This window comes from Xyrauchen texanus, chromosome 44, assembly GCF_025860055.1.
Source record: "Xyrauchen texanus isolate HMW12.3.18 chromosome 44, RBS_HiC_50CHRs, whole genome shotgun sequence".
NCBI classification, from domain to species: Eukaryota; Metazoa; Chordata; class Actinopteri; order Cypriniformes; family Catostomidae; genus Xyrauchen; species Xyrauchen texanus.
In genome coordinates this window covers 13,316,382-13,335,961 of record NC_068319.1, presented here as the reverse complement: position 1 = coordinate 13,335,961, position 19,580 = coordinate 13,316,382, and the positions used below count along the sequence as shown (strand labels likewise).

At 37.4% G+C, this 19,580-nt stretch overlaps 1 protein-coding gene across 18 annotated transcripts in view; it reads left to right on the top strand.

Annotated features, from left to right (window-relative positions):
• Window positions 1–19,237, top strand: part of LOC127637071 (disks large homolog 2-like) — a 252,995-nt gene extending 233,758 nt beyond the window's left edge. For 14 of the 18 annotated variants that reach the window (XM_052117936.1, XM_052117933.1, XM_052117928.1 and 11 more), the window contains 8 exons: window positions 1,148–1,223; window positions 4,881–4,980; window positions 9,730–9,780; window positions 10,085–10,186; window positions 11,751–11,923; window positions 12,335–12,444; window positions 12,561–12,652; window positions 16,193–16,341. In XM_052117936.1, coding sequence (XP_051973896.1) covers window positions 1,148–1,223; window positions 4,881–4,980; window positions 9,730–9,780; window positions 10,085–10,186; window positions 11,751–11,923; window positions 12,335–12,444; window positions 12,561–12,652; window positions 16,193–16,299 — 811 coding nt within the window. In that variant the 3' untranslated portion in view covers window positions 16,300–16,341. Of the gene's footprint in view, window positions 1–1,147; window positions 1,224–4,880; window positions 4,981–5,258; window positions 5,305–9,729; window positions 9,781–10,084; window positions 10,187–11,750; window positions 11,924–12,334; window positions 12,445–12,560; window positions 12,653–16,192 lie in introns of all 18 variants that reach the window. The other 4 variants (XM_052117937.1, XM_052117935.1, XM_052117946.1 and 1 more) reach the window with 2 other exon arrangements.
• Window positions 19,238–19,580: the final 343 nt, after the last annotated feature.

Below are 19,580 nucleotides of genomic sequence, written 5' to 3'. Positions count from 1 at the left end.
TGTAAGTTAACTGTGCCTTTAAACAGCTTGGAAAATTCCAGATAATCACGTTGAAAATCACAGCATTTTGCCAATTAGCTTCTGATAGGAGGTGTACCTGTGGATGTATTTTAAGGACTGCCTTCAAAATCAGTGCCTCTTTGCTTGACATCATGAGAAAATCAAAAGAAATAAGACTTCAGAAAAAAAAGTGTGGACCTCCACAAGTCTGGTTCGTCCTAAGGAGCAATTTCCAAATGCCTGAAGGTACCACGTTCATCTGTACAAACAATAGTACGCAAGTATAAACACCAAGGGACCATGCAGCCATCATATCACTCAGGAAGGAGATGCATTCTGTCTCCTAGAGATGAACGTAGTTTGGTGCGAAAAGTGCAAATCAATACCTGAACAACAGCAAAGGGCCTTGTGAAGATGCTGGAAGAAACAAGTAGACAAGTAACGAGTCCTATATCGACATAATGACCATCGTTATGTTTGGAGGAAAAAGGGTCCATCCCAACCGTGAAACATGGGGGTTGCAGCATCATGTTGTGGGGGTGCTTTGCTGCAGGAGGGACTGGTGCACTTCACAACATAGATGGCATCATGAAAGATTATGTGGATATATTGAAGCAACATCTCAAGACATCAGCCAGCAAGTTAAAGCTCAGTCACAAAATGGGTCTTCCAAATGGACAATGACCCTAAGCATACCTCCAAATTTGTGGAAAAATGGCTTAAGGACAACAAAGTCAAGGTATTGGAGTGGCCATCACAAAAGCCTCAATCAAATAGAACATTTGTGGGCAGAACTGAAAATGCATGTGCGAACAAGGTGGCCTACAAACCTGACTCAGTTACACAAGTTCTGTCTGGAGTAATGGGCCAAACGCTTGTGGAAGGCTACCCAAAACATTTGACCCAAGATAAACAATTTAAAGGCAATACTATTATTCTGAAATTTTACATTCTTAAAATAAAGTAGTGATCCTAACTGACCTAAGACAGGGAATGTTTTCAATAATTAAATGCCAGGAATTGTGAAAAACTGAGTTTAAATGTATTTGTCACAGGTGTATGTAAACTTCTGACTTCAACTGTAAATTTCCCAGTATTGTTCCATGTGAATTGCATTTCAGCGATATGCTCTCTTTTGTTATGGCAGGGTGGAGAGAAAAGAGAGAGCTCGTCTAAAGACAGTCAAATTCAACGCAAAGCCTGGTAGCCTTGACTCTAAAGGGGTAAGCACTCTTTTTTAAGTAATGGTCTTTAAAATTTAGATCAGTGCCAACACTCTAAATTCTGTTCGTCCCACTTTTCTATTTTGATTTTTAGAAGAATGAATAGGAAGGACCTAACAAGATAATGACAGTTTAGATAGAGTTTACCACTAGCGCCTGTCTGCTCGCTTCAGTGTATCTAGTTTAATATCGGCCTGTCACCTCTTATCCTCAGTTTACTTTCTGTCATACCCTGTCATCTTGAATTTATTTTCACATTTCAAGTTCTGCCGGTGGGTCAGTCAGTCATTCAGTCAAATTCTTGTGTGTGTGTGTGTGTGTGTGTGTGTGAGACTCTCTCTCCTTCTGCCGCAGTGTGACAGCTCACACTGAGCTTTCAGCATGAGTACTGCAGTAAGACAAACCCCAACAGGCAGCTTACAGAACCAGCCACAGTAATATATGTGTTCCGGGGATGTGCAAATCATGTATTCAAACAAAAATCAGATGGGTTATTAATCAGTCTTAAGGAAGCCCTTAATATTTAGACTGGTTTCGGGTTCACCTGACCTTGATCGGGTGCATTTCTTAGGCACTGTTTCGATAAGAGACGTTCTTCCATTAAAAAAATGGGTCTCAAAACACATTTTTAAAAGTTGAGCTATATATATACCTATATAAGAAAAAAACAGACTAGTGGTTAGATTTACTAATCGACTAGCCAGTTTTTGGAAGTCTAATCAATTAGTCGACCATTCTGACCCATCTCTATTTTCTATCTTGTGTAGTAAGTGCACGTGTAGTAAATATTTATCATGCGTATTTACAGTATGTGTAGAAGTGATTCAAACTAAAGAATGGAGGATGTATTTTTAGTTCAGACAACCAGCATCGTTGAGATTTTTAGCCTTAAGAGTCCCTCTAGTATCCATAGCAACATCACAGCCAGGCCTGCAAATTTCCGTTTCTTTTTTAGTCCCCTTTTTTCTTTCTTCTCTCCCTCTGTGTTTTGAAGATGGTGGGAAAGGAGGGAGTGTTGGCACTGATGGATTACATGAGGAATTTGTTGTGTGGTTTTGTCTTTGTGTTAAGAAGCACCGGAATTACTAAATGCATTGATTATTAGCATATAATGCCTTATATTAGAGATCATGCAATCATGGAAGTTATGAATATTCTCTTTTATGAATAACAGGGGTATATATGTTAAAATAAACAAGGTTATTTCATTTATACACTATGTTGGTGTATTTAAACAGGCAGAAAATACACGAAACAGCATTTAAATGAACACAATATGTTTATTTGTTGCAAAAAATGTGTGGATGAATCTGACAAAGAAATATCCAGGTCCTATTTTACCCCAAAATATTTAGAAATTATGTAGAAATTATATTTTATGACAATTAAGTTTTCATTAAGATAATGCAAAAAGATATCATCATTACTGTAATACAGTAATGACGATCATTCTGTCTGACACAATTATTTGTGCATTAATTAAAGCCATTCCAATAATTTGTAATATGATGTATAATATGACTTCACAATTTCAATTATATATCCTTTTAATAATATAGCTAATAATATGTTATATTATAATAAAATAGTATATATGATATATACATATCAGCCACAACATTAAAACCACCTGCCTAATATTGTGTAGGTCCCCCTCTTGCCAGCAAAACTGCACCCACCCGCATCTCAGAATAGCATTGTGACATGATACTATTCTCACCACAATTATACAGAGCAGTTATCTGAGTTACTGTAGACTTTGTCAGTTTGAACCAGTCCGACCATTCTCTGTTGACATCTCTCATCAACAAGGCTTTTCCATCTGCAAAACGGTCGCTCACTGGATGTTTTTTATTTTTGGCACCATTTGGAGTAAACACTAAAGACTGTTGTGTGTGAAGACAGGAGATCAGCAGTTACACAAATACTCAAACCAGCCCATCTGGCATCAACAATCATCCATGTGATTTTCTAATCAGCCAATCGTGTGGTAGCAGTGCATAACATCACGCAGATACAGGCCAGGAGCTTCAGTTAATGTTCACATCAACCATCAGAATGGGGGGAAAATTTGATCTCAGTGATTTGGAACGTAGCATGATTGTTGGTGCCAGACGGGCTGGTTTGAGTATTTCTGAGTTTACTCCAAATGGTGCCAAAAACAAAAAAAAACATCCAGTGAGCGGCAGTTCTGTGGATGTAAACATCTTGTTGATGAGAGATGTCAACAGAGAATGGCCAGACTGGTTCGAACTGACAAAGTCTACGGTAACTCAGATAACCGCTCTGTATAATTGTGGTGAGAATAATATCATCTCAGAATGTTTGGCGCTGTTTTGGCGACACAAGGGGGACCTACACAATATTAGGCAGGTGGTTTTAATGTTGTGGCTGATTGGTGTATATAATGTACTTGACAATCTATTGCATTATAGCATAACAGTAATACAAATCTTTGGTTTTAGTGTGAAATATGACTTGGACATGTTCTTGACAGGTTTCTTGAAATTCAGCATTATAGATTGTAATGTAACAGGAAAATGTCATATATATCAGGCAGCACATTGAGCTGAGGTTCAATTTACAGATTACTAAATCAGCTAGAAAAACACACTTTAGTTTTTTTACTGATCCATTTTTTAAACACTTCACAGCACATGCAAGAAGCAAAGATTTTGTCCCCTTTGATCAGCATATTACCCTTCTCAGGGCTGTCCTGCATGCTTTGTGTTTTAATATTTGTTTTAAATGTCCCGTTTGCCTATGCATGACACTAAAACAGCTTCAGTTTGTTTTTGTTTATCATTGTTTACCTATCTTTTATGTTCTTTTCTATTGATCATATTTTATTTCAATACATTTAAGCTATCTGAGAGTAGCTCAGGTGCCGTGGCGTCATGAACAGCAAGTTTGGATCAGTCTTTGATTTAAACAAAGAACCCTATTTAGTATCATCCAAGTGTTGTCATTGCCAGACAACAAAATTAATCAGTTTGAACACAGTATGACGAACCTCACCCAAAAATGAAAATATTGTCATCATTTACTCACCTTTATGTCATTTAAACCCCATACAGCTTTCTATTTTCTATTGAACACAAAAGGAGAATTTTAGCAGAATATCAGAGCTGCTCTCTTCCATACAATGAAAGATGATGGGGACTGGGGGCTGTTAAGCTTCAAATGTAGTACACACATGTTAAAAGTAGTCCATACAACTTGTTTCAAGTTTTTGAAGCCATCTGTTAGCTTTATGTGAGGAACAACCTGAAATTTAACTCATCACGCTCTGAAAATTTTTGAAATGTGAGTACAGAAATAAGCAGCTTGGACATTTTTTATGAATTACTCCTTTTGTGTTCCATGGAAGAAAGAAAGATATACAGACTTGAATTAACATGATGGTGAGAAAATGTTGGCAGAATTTTCATTTTTGGGTGAACTTCATTTAAAACAAATGAATCGCACAATTGATTTGGATCCCAGGTGAACAATCCTGCCGATGAAAACTAAATGAGACGAACGGATGGATGGATGGTGGCTGTTTTCTGGCTGCTGTCCCTAATGCCCGGCACCGGTTGCTGTCTTGTTTTTGTCAGCATGATTGTGACAGCGTTTAGAGCCCCCTGTTTGCTCCATGCTCTCTCTCTCGCACAGTCATTCAGTGAAAAGCGTAGAAAGATTTTCATCTTTACACGCAAGTTTCCTTTCTACAAGAACAAGGACGCCGATGAGCAAGACGGCAGCGACTCGGAACGTAAGTAGCTACAAATGCGCACACACGCTCACACACGTAGGTACAGAACACACACAAACGTCTCTGTGGTGGGGTGAAAGGTCTAGGTGTGTGTGTCGGTAGCCCTTGGAAGCCCATGGTTTTCATCTCTGTTCTACGTCCTCCATCTTCTGCTATCGTTACCGCCCGTCCCACCAACAACTTTACTGTCTCTCTTCCTCTCTCACTCTCTTTCTCCCATCCTCTTTCATCCTCTCTCTCTCTCTCTCTGCCCCTCTCTGATCGGCCGTGTGGTGTAGGACATCTCTGGAATAGGGGAGGACGGGTACGGAGCAAAGACACTGAGTAAGTGTGTTAAGGAATGGACCCAATAACCTTCTCCCAAGCACACATTTTACATTTCAGTTCAAGTTCGTACTTTCTGTTGCGTCTCAAATTCCTGATTGTCTTCAAGGCCTGTCTGCATGCAAGAATATAAATGTATATTTGTTCTCAGTTGTTAAAGGCATAGTTTGCCCAACAATAAATATTCTGGCACCATTTACTCATCCTCAAGTTGCTTGACAAATCCTTACGACTTTCTTCAGTGGAAGACAAAAGAAGAAATTTTGAAGAATGTACAGGTCGCTCTTTTCCATGCAGTTAATGAATGGGAACTGGAGATATCAAGCTTCAAAAAAGACTCAAAAGCACTACAATAGTATCCAAAAGGTGCTCCATATGACTCATGCTCTATATTTCAAGTCTTCTGAAGTCATCCAACACATTTTTGTGAAGAACAGACTGAAATACAAGTCCTTATTTCTGGTGATTTTGCATCCTTTTTGAAGCTTAAAACATCCACTCCTCTTTCATTGTAATTGCATTGAATAACATTCATTAAAATTGCTCATTTTGTGTTTGACAGGTTTGAATTGACACGAGGGTGAGTAAATGATGGCAAACTTTTACCCATTTTTGGGTAAACTATCTCTAACATTTAACATAGGAACTCTCTCATACTTACGTTTATGTCCCAGCTAAAATGTTGCATGAACTCAAACAGTTTGAAGATTATTTGTCACAGAGCCTTGTAAAATGAATGTTTGTTCAGTCTTTTGTGTTGTCATCTAGCATTTTAACTTGTGGAATGTTCCAGGTTCAATACAAATGAAGCTGTATTGACATGCTATTGATTACTACAGAAAATATTATAGACTGTACAGAAATAAACGTACCAAAAAACTAACCGAGGAACGAGTCATAATTATTTTCTGTGGTAATCTGCAGCATCCCATAGATGCTGTTGCATTTCATTCTAAATATTCCTTTCATGTGAAATTCACAGTCCTCACTGATAATGTATGCAATAATGTAATAGGTCTTGTTTCTGTTTTGTTTTTTTTTGTGGTCTGTTTGTATTAGTTATGTCATTCTATTAGCTTAAAATCAATACGGTCAAGGAGGAAACATGTCTTTTATGTCATCCCTACCAGTGCTTTGACAAAATTACAGAGGTTTTTTATGACCACATCAGGAGCAGTTAACCAACACATTTAATACGTTATGGTTTTATATGTACAAGTGTAGTAAAGGGAAGTTAAGTGATATAATCCATAGACAGGAAGAAAAAGTAAATATAGCCCAAACAGAAGAGATTATATTTTATATTGTGTTGAAAATGTATACATTTGATGTCATCAGTATTGTGTCCTTAATTTAATCTCCTGTGTCTAATTTTATTTAATGCTTGAAACTCGGTCCAATTTTGTCCATAATACCAATTTAGACTCAAATATAAGCCTCTTATAATAGTCTTTAACACAAAAACTAGGATGGATTGCTTTGAGAAAAAGTTACTAACTCTTTTGGGGGGTCTAGTGTTGGGGAATTCACTTAAAAGTTACTTTTGCGTGTGGTATTTCAGCACATATACTTTTGTCTTATTCACTAGCACAACCAGTGCTGAAATTGCATCTTGATTAAAATTCAACGCAAACACACTCATTATAGCTCATTATAGATTGCTTTCATTCACAAAAATTGCCTATATCACGCTATAACTGCCAGATGAAAGCAGGCAGTAAAATTAATTTTATATAAAAGAGATGTCTGTGTACATTTGTAATCAATCATATCAGCTGTAATTTATCAAATAATGATCAAATGATGGAGAAGAGCATATAATCTGTTTTATATCCAGATGTGCGGTGTAGTCGAGCGCACTTTTGGCATGTTTAAATAGATGAATCAGGTATCTGAGTAGTCAGTGATGCTGTTAAGTCTTGTCAAAGTGTGTCAAATAAAAGTGATCTTCTGCTGCATCCTCCAAGCCCTCTGAATCGGCCTGCAAGATAAGAATTGTGCTTGCAAATTTTGTTCAGCAGCGATTGCCTTATCCGCATAATTCCTTTATTGAATCGGGTGCTAAACCAGCACAGACAACATGTGAAAATAATAATAGCAGTTCATTCTTAGTGAATTCTCCCCTAATTTGTAATAAATGTTTTTATTTAACATATTCACTGTAATGGTTCAGAAAACTCTTATCGGTCAACCACTAATATGAATAGCATATTACAGGAATGGATCCCACTGTGTTGTTCTGAATGCTAAATCTGAGTCAAATGCTCACCCTTAAAAATTGGTCAATCATCCAGATATTCAAAAAAATACACAAGAATATTATCTCGTGTTTTAAGTGATCGCATCTCAGTTTCTGCAGTTCTCTTTTTTGTGTGCAGTAGGCTGCATCAAATTTTGGTTTGTGGATCTTAAGCGTGGCCGTGCAACAGCAGCCCACAGCACAGAGTGAACGCTACCTTAACCCTGAAAGTGCATCCATGGTCAGGTGCTAAAGTTTTAGCTCTCGAGATCTTGCAACAGCAAAGTAAATAAGACTCGCTCTTAATATGACTCTGCAATGCTCTTAATATGCATCTATTGTGGGTTTTACAAGCGCCAGAGATTAATCGAAACTATCAAAACCATCGCACTGCACAGCTTTTAGCTTTAGTCCGATCATGTAGGGTAGGCAGATGATTCGTCAGGGTGGGTAATGCCCACCCATAGACACGGCCCCTCTGTCAGAATGTTAGCTGTCAGATCCTAACAGATCTTAACAGTGGCAGGTTTACAGAGAATAAGTGAATTTAGAGTTCATTTTAAGCTTGTCACAAGTCTCTCTGTGTTTAGACAGATTAGATTTTGTCACATAATTGTCAGATTGTATAATGTTCTTCTGGACAACCATAGAGTCCCATCGTCACATAATGAAAGCTGACTTGTTTGTTTTCCACTGGCCGATAAACACGATTTGCTGCATTTATTTAATTTATTTTGGAAATGGACTCCCAGTCCACTGATGAAAAGTGAAATGTGCTGTCAGAAACATCCATTTATTTTATTTTACAAAAATAAAAATACATAAAAAAAGATTTCTGGTTCAGTAGAACTCTTTTGATAGCATCTACTACAAAACATATTTCGACTTGTCCCTCAGTTAGTAAAAATAAGCACAAATTAGAAGTCAATGTGTCAAGGCATTGCTTGAGACTACTGTACACTGTTTCAAAATTAAGCAACAAGATTTAACATTATACATGTTAATAATAAAATATTATGCATGTGATAAAATCACTTACTAACCTTGTCTGTGCAATGTTATATCCAATCTTTCAACTCCTATCAATTTTCACATGATATGCACAAGGATACCAGAAATGGACTGTTTATCTCCCTTAGGAATTACATAATTAATAAGGAATATTCCAGGTTCAATACAAGTTAAGATAAATCAACAGCATTTGTGGCATAATGTTGATTACATGAAATGATAGTAACTTACAGTGGAAGTGAATGGGGGCAATCTGTAAATGTTTAACTACTCAGTATAAAAGTGTAGGCAGAGTACATAAATAATATGTGTGTTTTATGATTTTAATGTGAAATAATCGCTTACTAACCTTTTCTATGTAAAGTTATGTCCAACTTTACAACATCGTTCCCATAAAGATGTAATGATATGAACTATAAAAGCCTAAAACGGCCGTAAAAACGATGATTTACATAACTTTACAGCACAAATAATGCAAGAGTTTTAATAGAAGAATTAATGTAAATGCTTTTATAAAATTATAAGCTTCGCATTTCTGCCTTTAAACCCTACCATTGTAAGTGCCTCACTGTAACCTCGATTTTTGCTTTTTTTTTTAAAGAATGCATGATTCATTCTGTAGTTTAATGTTACCACTGCCAAGCAGAGAAATGAAGCTCTGCCTCTGAATAACACTATCGTGTTCCTGTCCCAGCCTGCCTCTGTTCGTTCCAGGGCTAAAAATAACCTCCACTGGCTCTCTGCGTCCCTGAGCACGCAGAACACCCCAGAACTAGCATCACTTTGGACCAGCGCTCCATAATTGGATGTTTAAATCCAATTAGTATTGTTACTGTCTGTAACTTCAGTCTCATTTGTGATTATATTGCTTTTCTGTTGTCCATCATCGTCCCATGGCAGCCTATCTCTTTAATCTTCCAAATGAGCTCTAACTTAATTTAGCTGTTTTTTCTGTTTTGTTCTTTTTTTAAACAAATGTCCTTTCAACAAGCAAATAATGACATTACATGCTCAGTAACTCATTTACACATCCGCTCAAGCTGTACTCTGAGAACAGAGACCTTTGGTGAATGGTGTGCCAAATGTGGCTGTGTTGCCGATGTTCTGCAAAAAGCAAGCTGAGCTCCATCACAACTCATCACCGAATTGAATGTGTTTCTCTGTCCTGTTGCCAGGGAGTCAAGAGGAGTTCATACTCTCCTACGAACCCGTCATTAGACTAGAGAGTAAGTGCCTCTTCACTGTCTCATGTTTTGACTCTTTGAGGTTCACAATACATGTAAATTGAAAAGTGATTGTTGTTTGCCACAACCCTGTTGAAAAGCATATGTGGTATTTTGGATGCTGGTGTGCTGGTGGGAGCTCACACCAAAGCAAGATTTCTTTGTTCACCCACCAGGTAGACCAGCTCCAAACTGGCACTGACCAGCATAAACCAGTCTGGAACTTTATGTTGGTCTAAGCTGGTCTTTTCAGCAGGGACATCAGAGATCACAGGCATTTCTGATTCTTTATCATCTGTTTGAACAGTTCATTATGCCAGGCCGGTTATAATCCTGGGACCCATGAAGGACAGAATCAACGATGACCTTATCTCCGAGTTCCCAGACAAGTTTGGGTCGTGCGTGCCACGTAAGTACACAGCAAAGATACACTTGTCCCTACCCTGGTGGTCAGATTATCATATTAACAAGTCTTCCAGTGGATCTTTTGTTAATGAGTTATTTTTCATCTTTAGAATGCACAAATTAACCTTCAGTAGAGGCTGACTCAATTGTTATCCCAAAAGAGCCCAACTGAGCAATAGTACACACTTGTGCCATTAAGGGTTTCAACCGTAATGTTAGAAAGACCTCTGGCCATGGTAGTTTGTAATTATATGCAGTAGTCTTGGGGGTTTTAAAGCATTTATGCTAATGGAAGTGCTGGTAAAAGTCCATAAAGATAAGGCATTTAGGTGAGTGGTTTGACCGTAAGAGTCAGTGGTCTACCCTATTGTCCCGCAGTGCTCATAACCCTTGCTGTGCAGTTCCTGCCACTCATTTAATTGTGCTGTTCCTATAAAATCACTAACCTCATGGTACATTATGCTTATTAACAAACCTCAACTAGGTAATGTTTTCAATTATGTTTTAGCAGTATATTTCCAAAGAGTAATGGGCCATTCAGATCAAACTCATAACATTTAAAAATATATATTATTAATTTACATAGAAAAAATATTTTAAAAAAGCACAGATGGATGTGTTCGATGTGAATAGGCCCTAACCCCCAATACAATTTGTTGGAGCAAACCTTGGATGTAAACCTTGGAATTTACCCTTACATAAGTTTTTCTTTGTTTTGTTTGGTCATTTGATTTGTATCAGGCGCTTTTTCACCATCTAGCTGAACAATTACAAACTATTTGCGGTTAGCTAACTGTGCTCAGGACTGAGAACCAATCTAGTGAAATGACTGCAGTGACGTGCTGACTCACGATTGGTCACTTTCTCAGTTGGTGTATTCTAATCCTGATTTAGAATTAGAATCCCGCAACAAGAACCATCCGGCTCAATGGTGGAAAAACGGCTAATGTTTTTGGATAGAGCTTTGTTGGGTTGAGCAATAACTGTTAACCAAAATATTGACAACTGAGTTGAAGTCTTTGTTCCCACCCATAGGGTCTAAATGAAAATCATTCAGAAATTAAATGACTTGAGTTCAATTCCAAAGAGCTCTTTCATACCTTCCATCTTGGATATTTAGTTTGTTTGCTTTTCAGGTTTTCTATTTTAATTTAACCATTTTTTGTTTATTTTCATAATTTTGTTTTAAAAGCTGCTAACAGTTCAGATAAAGAAGGTAAGTGAGAGTATTAGTCTGCAGTGAGCAAGTTATAATGTAGAATAGTAATAGCATCATTCAGTCCCTCCCTATTAGATACAATTGTCAGTACTATAATAGATCAATGGTTATCTTAGATCACAGCTGCTGTTCATTCTCTTACTACATCATCACAAAAGTTAGAAGTAGAAGGGGTTATTTTTGGAGAGCGAACAATGATAACATCACAGCAATCTGACAGCTGACTGTAGGTTCACGTGATTGCAAACATAGATAATAATGGCAAAGATTAATTAATTTAATTTCTGAAGATGCTTCCATTTTTGTGTAGTGGAAAGGAGCACCCAAGCCTGTTTTATATCAATCTCAGATACTACAAGACCAAAGCGGGATTATGAAGTGGACGGGAGAGATTATCACTTCATGAGTTCACGAGAGCAGATGGAGAAAGACATCCAAGAGCACAAGTTCATCGAGGCCGGACAGTACAATGACAATCTGTATGGAACCAGCGTCCAGTCTGTGAAATATGTGGCTGAGCGGGTGAGTTGCCACTACAATTGTTCACCAACTAAATTTCCTTCAAGTATGCTCACTAGTAACAAACTTAATCTTTCATGTTTTGGAATGCCTAGCTAGACTTCCAGATTTATAGTAGCTTGGTTAAGAGTCAGACATGATACATTCACATAGGGCAGTGTTCTTGCATTCAAAAAGGGACTGGAGCAGCTCTTCGGAATGAGAATGCACTTCTTTAACTTGACACAACATCTGACAAAGTGGGGCTCATGGTGCGAGGCACGTCGCAATGATCAAAAATGTCCATCTGCCGCACATTTACAGAGACCAACAATTAAAAAATAACTCCTACGGAATGCATATGTAGTGAACTGCCCCTTATGCTACTGTTCAGCTTCCCCGTGTTTACCAAGCTGTCCTTTATTGCTTTTCTAGGGCAAGCACTGCATACTTGACGTGTCTGGGAATGCCATAAAACGACTACAAGTAGCACAACTCTACCCAATTGCCATCTTTATAAAGCCTAGATCCATTGAGACCTTAATGTAAGTGTTCCACACACCTTTGTGATGGCTTACATTTTCAGTATATTATACAAATGCTGCTGCTACCTGACTTGTGGTCCTGATTGCTAAATGTACAAAACATCTGCGCTTTTCAGGGAGATGAATAAGAGGTTGACGGAGGAACAGGCCAAAAAGACATACGACCGTGCCATGAAACTAGAACAGGAGTTTGGCGAGTACTTCACAGGTAACTGCAGAGTTCTCAGTCCATCTCAAGGACCTAAGCCTGCCTATATGCTCAGAGGCTGGCTGATATTGCTTAATTTGCATATTCTGATAGTCTTTTGCATATGCATTACCACTGGGCCAACCAGTGCAGCCTGTTACATCCATCATGTTTGACAGCAGAGCCACTGAACTGATGCCCTCCCCTGAGTGAACCACACTAACTTCCTCTTGAAATATGCATTAGCATGACCCCCGTGAGTCTGTATGGGATGCATATGAAACTGCGCAATGACAAATTGATTAATTTGTGGACATTTCGAGCAAGTTTGTCTGTGCTCTTTTTTCATTTTTTATTTTGTTGCTTTGCATTAGCATGAGAGCTCCCTGTAGGGATTCAAAAAGTGTGTTGCTTTGCAGATAACATTGTGTACTTTAACAGTAGAAAGAACGTTCAAAAATAATAATAATAACGTTGCAGGGTTCAAAAATAATAATGGTTAAGTGGTTCGCCAGTGTGAGTTTGGAGCCAGTTGACAGAACCGTCACTTGCCCTATTGGGCCAGTGTTGTGTTATCACTACATTTTTGGTGAATGATGTATTGAACATTGTTTTGTTTTATAATAAAAAATGTTTATTGATTCACATATATGTACCTCATAAAAAAAAACATATATACAAAGAATCAAACTTAACCCCAACTATTACCCCTCCCCCTCCCAATCCCATCCTTACCCCATCAACATAACAGTGGTCCCAAATGACATAGACACACACATGCACAATATATAATAATAATAATTAGATAAATATACAAATAAAAAGCACAACAACAACGCCGCCACTCTTCCCATCTCCGAGTACCACTCCTGAAAAGACGGCACTCCAGCCAACCTCCAGCCCCTCAAAATGATCTGCCTGGCGATCATGATTAAGACCCAAGTCTTTATGTGTCTACTTTCCATGTCATTGACCACTCCATCACCCAAGATTGTCTTGGGCAAAATGATACCTGAATGCCACATCGCACACCAGACTCTGCACCTTTAACCAAAACTGTGTATTGAACATTGTTGCAAATTCTGCTTATTTAAATATGTCACCAAAATAAAGTTATGTAGTTGGCTAACATAGATGAGGTGATATAAAAACTGAGAGAATAACACCCTGTCTATACTGGACACAAGCAGCACATCATGTCTCACCAATTTCAAGTCACTCCCATTATAATCAATGACAGCATCATTGATTGTAATGGGATCGATCTGCTTTTGACAAACGTTCTAAAAAGATGTTGTTCACGGATAGTCGGCTGTAGTTATAGTGCAAAGCACGTGCCACCTGTCAGAAATAGAATGGAGTGTCCATAAATGGACTGTATTCAGTGGATATGACCACTGCGGCCCCACACAGACAGTTCCTGTTCTGATGCGTTGCACGTGCTTTGCGCTATAGTTGATGGCCCGTGAACGGCATCTTTTCAAAGCGTTCATAAAAATCAAATTGATAACGTTATAATCAATGATGCTGTCTACACTGGATTTGACTGTTGAGCCAAACTGAGAGATTAGGGACACCCTGTTCTATTTCTGATGCGTTGTACGCACATTGCGCTACAGCTCACAGATAATTGTCCAAATGGCATATTTTTAGTATGGACGCTTCTGTGTATACTGTCCCAAACTGTCGTGGTGCGACACAATGCAACATTGGTCACTCATAGCGCTGTTTGATGTACAAAGCATGCCCAGATGGGAATGCTGATAGAAATCAAGTATTGTCAAGCATGTCTTCACTATCACCAAAACACAGAATGAGACGATTTTGTCTGCAAGCGCTTGAGTTCAAAGCGACGCAAAATGCTGTCATTGACACTCTAATGCTCATGAATGCAGCTTCACAATTGCTGTAGGAAAGCAGAGAGCCACAGTCTACTGGCAGATTAATATTGTGGAGGACGAGAGTTTAAGAGATTTAATGCATATTGCAATGAATATGCAACCAATTGGGAGACTGCTTCTTTCAATTAGTCAATCTCCCACTTAGACTTTAGGAAACGTTTAATGTGGGCCTGGGTAGCTCAGCGTGTATTGACGCTGACTACCACACCTGGAGTCATGAGTTCAAATCCAGGGTGTGCTGAGTGACTCTAGCCAGGTCTCCTAAGCAAACAAATTGGCCCGGTTGCAAGGGAGGGTAGAGTCGCATGGGGTAACCTCCTCGTGGTCATGATATGTGGTTCTCATTCTCAATGGGGCATGAGGTAAGTTGTGCGTGGATCACGGGGAGTAGCATGAGCCTCCATATGCTGGGAGTCTCCGCAGTGCCATGCACAACGAGCCACGTGATAAGATGCAGAGATTGACTGTCTCAGAAGCAGAGACAACTGAGACTTGTCCTCCACCACCCGGATTGAGGCGAGTAACCACACCACCACGAGGACCTCCTAAGTAGTGGGAATTGGGCATTCCATATTGGGGAGAAAAGGGGGATAAAAAAAGGGAAGCAATTAATGTTAGGTGAATTGGTGATATCGGTGCATTTCTATCTTTATACTGTGGAAGACTTTGTTTGGAAAATGTTAAAATAGTATTATATTTTTACATATTTTTGTTGTCTTTCCTAAGATGGGGATAAATGCATTTTGACCTTAAAATAAGTCCAAAAAATAAGTATATATATATATATATATATATATATATATATATATATATATATATATATATATATACTACAAACATTTGTGATTAATGGTGCTGTTAGCAATTTCAGCTATTCTATTTCCACAAAACTGAACTCTTTCTAAAAACCACCCTCAAAAGATACCAAAATGAGCTTTATTGAGAGAAGAAACTGTTGATAAAAACTACAGCAGCAAAATAGCACCATTAACTGACAACTGTTAAGAACAACATAACATGAAATGCATTATGCCTCATTAATTCGCTGCAACTACAACAATATGAGAACGTGCACAATGATTGACAAGGCAGAAATTGTCATTGTCTGTGGTCCACAGACACATTTTTGTTTGCTGTTTACAGAGTCTAAGCTGTCACAAAGACTTGTGAGAGATCTCAGGGCACTTCATTAACATCTTTCAGGGAGTAGGAATTTTTTTTTGCATACCTTTCTATGAAAAAAAAATACAATAAAAATCACTTAAAGCACATTTAATCACAATTAAAAACAATTATCGACTGACAGCACTAGATTACGTTTTCTATAAAAATCTGTGTTGAGTTGCCTAATTTATATAGAAAAAGGCTACATATAGTACCTTCTCTAAAGAATTTATGGTTATGAGACCAGGATTCTGCCTCTTTAAGTTGCTGGGTAAAAAGGCTATTCTTACAGTTTATTCAGAGGGATCCATGTGAAATAAAGCCACACGTCACCCGTTTTATTAACAAAGTGGCTAATGACCCATTAAGCTCAAAAACGATCATTATGGACCTATCATCATGGTTACTTACCACTTATGGAGTAAAATGATTAAAAAGTTGCTGTATAATGTGCATGGAAATGTATTAACATCAGCTCTTTTTCTCCCTCTCTCAGCGCTGGTTCAAGGGGATACACTAGAGGACATTTATAGCCAGTGTAAGATGGTGATAGAGGAACAGTCTGGCCCTTACATCTGGATTCCCTCGAAAGAAAAACTATAAAATAAAATAAAAAATCACCTTACCCTGGCAGGGATCTTGGACTGCAAAAAAAACATAGGAATAATTTGTAACATAATATAAATTATTATTATTATGCCAGTGTTTATTGTTAACTCTTACAGTGATTTTTTTTTTTTCCATTTGTTTGTTTTGTTTATTTTTCGTTGCATTTTTCACTGTCAATATGAATGTTCCTGAATGTACACCACAAAGTGTTAGAAACATTTTTTGGTCTCAACAAAAAAGTGGACTCTTTGTTTATTTGTATATTTATGGGTTAGCATTTTAATTTAAGGAAAAAATTAAACACAAATTAGTGCTGAGTATTTTTCCTCACACAAACTATGGGTTGGGATTTCTAAACAGAAGGACAAAGTAGGCCAGATTATCACGGTTCAGTTTTCCACCACCATCATCACCACCAAGAAGAAAATCAAACTTTCCACCCAATCTGTTGGTTCCACCCATTTAACTTACTCGGCATCTATGCACTCCTGTGGTAAACAAAACATATTGATTGTGTTATTATTTTGTATTTGTATTATTTTTAAATTTTTTGTACAGACATCCATTTTATTTGTATGTTACTTTGATGATCTAGATCCAATTGTACATGCTTCTAAGGGATCTGTTGAGAAAAAGATTCTTGTTATTATAAGATGCTTTACTCAGAGTAAACGGCTAAGGGGATTCAACAAGCTATAGGAAAATGACACTTTATTTTGATATATTGATAAAGGACACCGCGCCACAGAAAATGTTTACAAAGATGATATATAACTTTGTCTAAAAATAATTTTGGAAGAGATTTTACTAGTGTATCATATTGCGTTGTTGACGCTGTTCTGTTGGTGGGAATGATCGTGTGGACCCTGGACATCAAAGCGGGTGAGGTGTAGTGAGTGCATGTATTCCCTGAACAAAAACGCCCCCATTCTTCCCTCCAATTACGGAATCAGCTCATTCTAAACTTATAGAGATTTTTATAATTCTTGGAACTTAGAATTTAATAATTGGTAGAGAATTTTACAGTTTGAGTCTTTCAAGTCTGGATAACAGGAAAGATCTTGTACACCCTCCAGCCTTCATCAAGCACCCTCTTAAATGTTTACAGTAAAGTTCCCTTTACCTCAACTACAGTTACGAGAGAAAAGAAGGGACTTGGGGATAAGGTCTGCAAAACTGTCATCCGGTCTTAAAGGGATAGTTCACCCAAAAATGCAAATGTTTTCATTATTTACTCACTCTCATGTTGTTCCAAACTCTAATGACTTACTTGCTTCCTTAGAACACAAAAACAGATTATAGGCAGAATTTTAGCCTCAGTCAGTATTCACTTTCATTGCATTTATTTCAATACAATGACACAGAATGGTGTCTGACACCAAAAAATCTGCCAAACATCTACATTTGTTTTCCACCGTTGAAAGAAAGTTATACAGGTTTGGATTAAATAATACCAGCATTTTCATTTTGGGCAGAATTATCACCTTTAAAGTCTAGTAGCTTATATGTCGAATAAAAATCTCAGATTCATTTTATTTTGTTCTATTTTTAATTTTAGAATGTTTTCTCATGTCGAAATGATCTTGGCTTCCCGTCCACGCATTCACATTGCATACTTCTGTAATCCATGTTCCTTCCATATATATTTGAGAGATACGTGTCCTCTTTCATAAATAGTAAATATCTTGCCATTTGTGGAAACTTCAAATGCCAAAAGCCATTAACTCTGCTCACTCGTTGAAAATGCGGGGGAAATTATTTGTTGCAATATTTATTGGGAGATGTTACAGAGTGGTTTTGTGGCAAGAGTCTTTTGACCTACTGGTCACCACTTGCCTTAAAAAAGGTGAGAGGCTTTTATGGCCAGATAGACCTTTTTTACGCTTTCTTAAAGAACAGCACTTTTGTATATTTGAGAAATGATTCACACATTGTGTTCAACCAGATGGTTGACACAGAGAGGGATTTTCAGACTAGAAAGACTGAATATCACATTGAGCTCATCATGGTGTAATATGGAACTTCTTTGAATAACAATAGATAATGTATATGTTATTATGACAATGTAAACCATGGATGACATCAGTGACTATCAGAATCTATTCATCATTTTTAAATGCTGTGAAACGATCAATTTTTTTTTGTCTACACATGCAGAGTTTTTGTTTTTCATATTCAGTGTGATTGTTCTATCATCTAAAGCATATCATTTTGTTTTATAATTTCATTACACACAATTTTTGACACCATGAAAGGCTCTTGCAAGATTTTGGTACCCTTTCTGTCCAAATAGTTGCATTTAAATCTATTAGTATTATTATCTGGTAATCCATATATTTCACTGATTGCAAAGAGCATCCGAAATGATGCAGTAGATATAAAAATAACCCTGCAGATTGTGTGCACTTAAAGGAGGCTCTCTGCAGCCTTATGGCGCTCATAGTCTGATTTGGTCCATTAATACCAAGTGAATGTTCAGCTTAGTCAAACCTGGCTGAAACGGTTTGTTTTTGTCTCAGGTTGCCAGATAGGACTTAATCACAGATGTTAAACCTTCGGATCAGAGCGCACCTGTTTATCACACAGATCTCAGTTGTTTTTTCCCCCCAATAATTGCATTGCAGTTGTTCCTTTGTTCTGGAGTGTCCGACAAGTTTCGTTTGTGATTTATTTATCCCCCAAAGGGCAATGCAAATTATTTGCCAATCATTATTTATTTATTTTTCCCTGAACACCCAATGACAATGTGCAATTTTGTATATAAATGTCTGTTTGCACTTGTTGTACAGGTTTATAGGAGGAGATCTTTGATTTGAACACTGACCCCAAACTTCTCTTGTTTTTTTTTTGTTTGTTTGTTTGTTTTTTACATTACAGGAGTTTAAAATTTCATTATTAAACACTTACATCCCAATCTGTTTGTAGTCATTATTTCCTAGCATTGAATGGGTGTGAAGTTAAAGCACACTTAAAGGAATATTCAAGTTAAGCTCAATCGACAAGCTTTTGTGGCATAATATTGATTACCACAAATATTAATTTATACTCGTCCCTCCTTTTCTTAAAAAAAAAAAAAAAAAAAAAACACAAATCTGGGGTAGAGTGACGCACTTACAATGGAAGTGAATGGGGTTCAAATGCAAAAAATGTGAAGCTCATAATTTTATAAATGTTATTACAGTGTTTTTACAGTCGTCTTCGGGTTTGTTGTCATTACATCGTCATGGCAATGAAGATGTAAAATGGCAAAAATTTTACACTGAAAAGGTAATTAA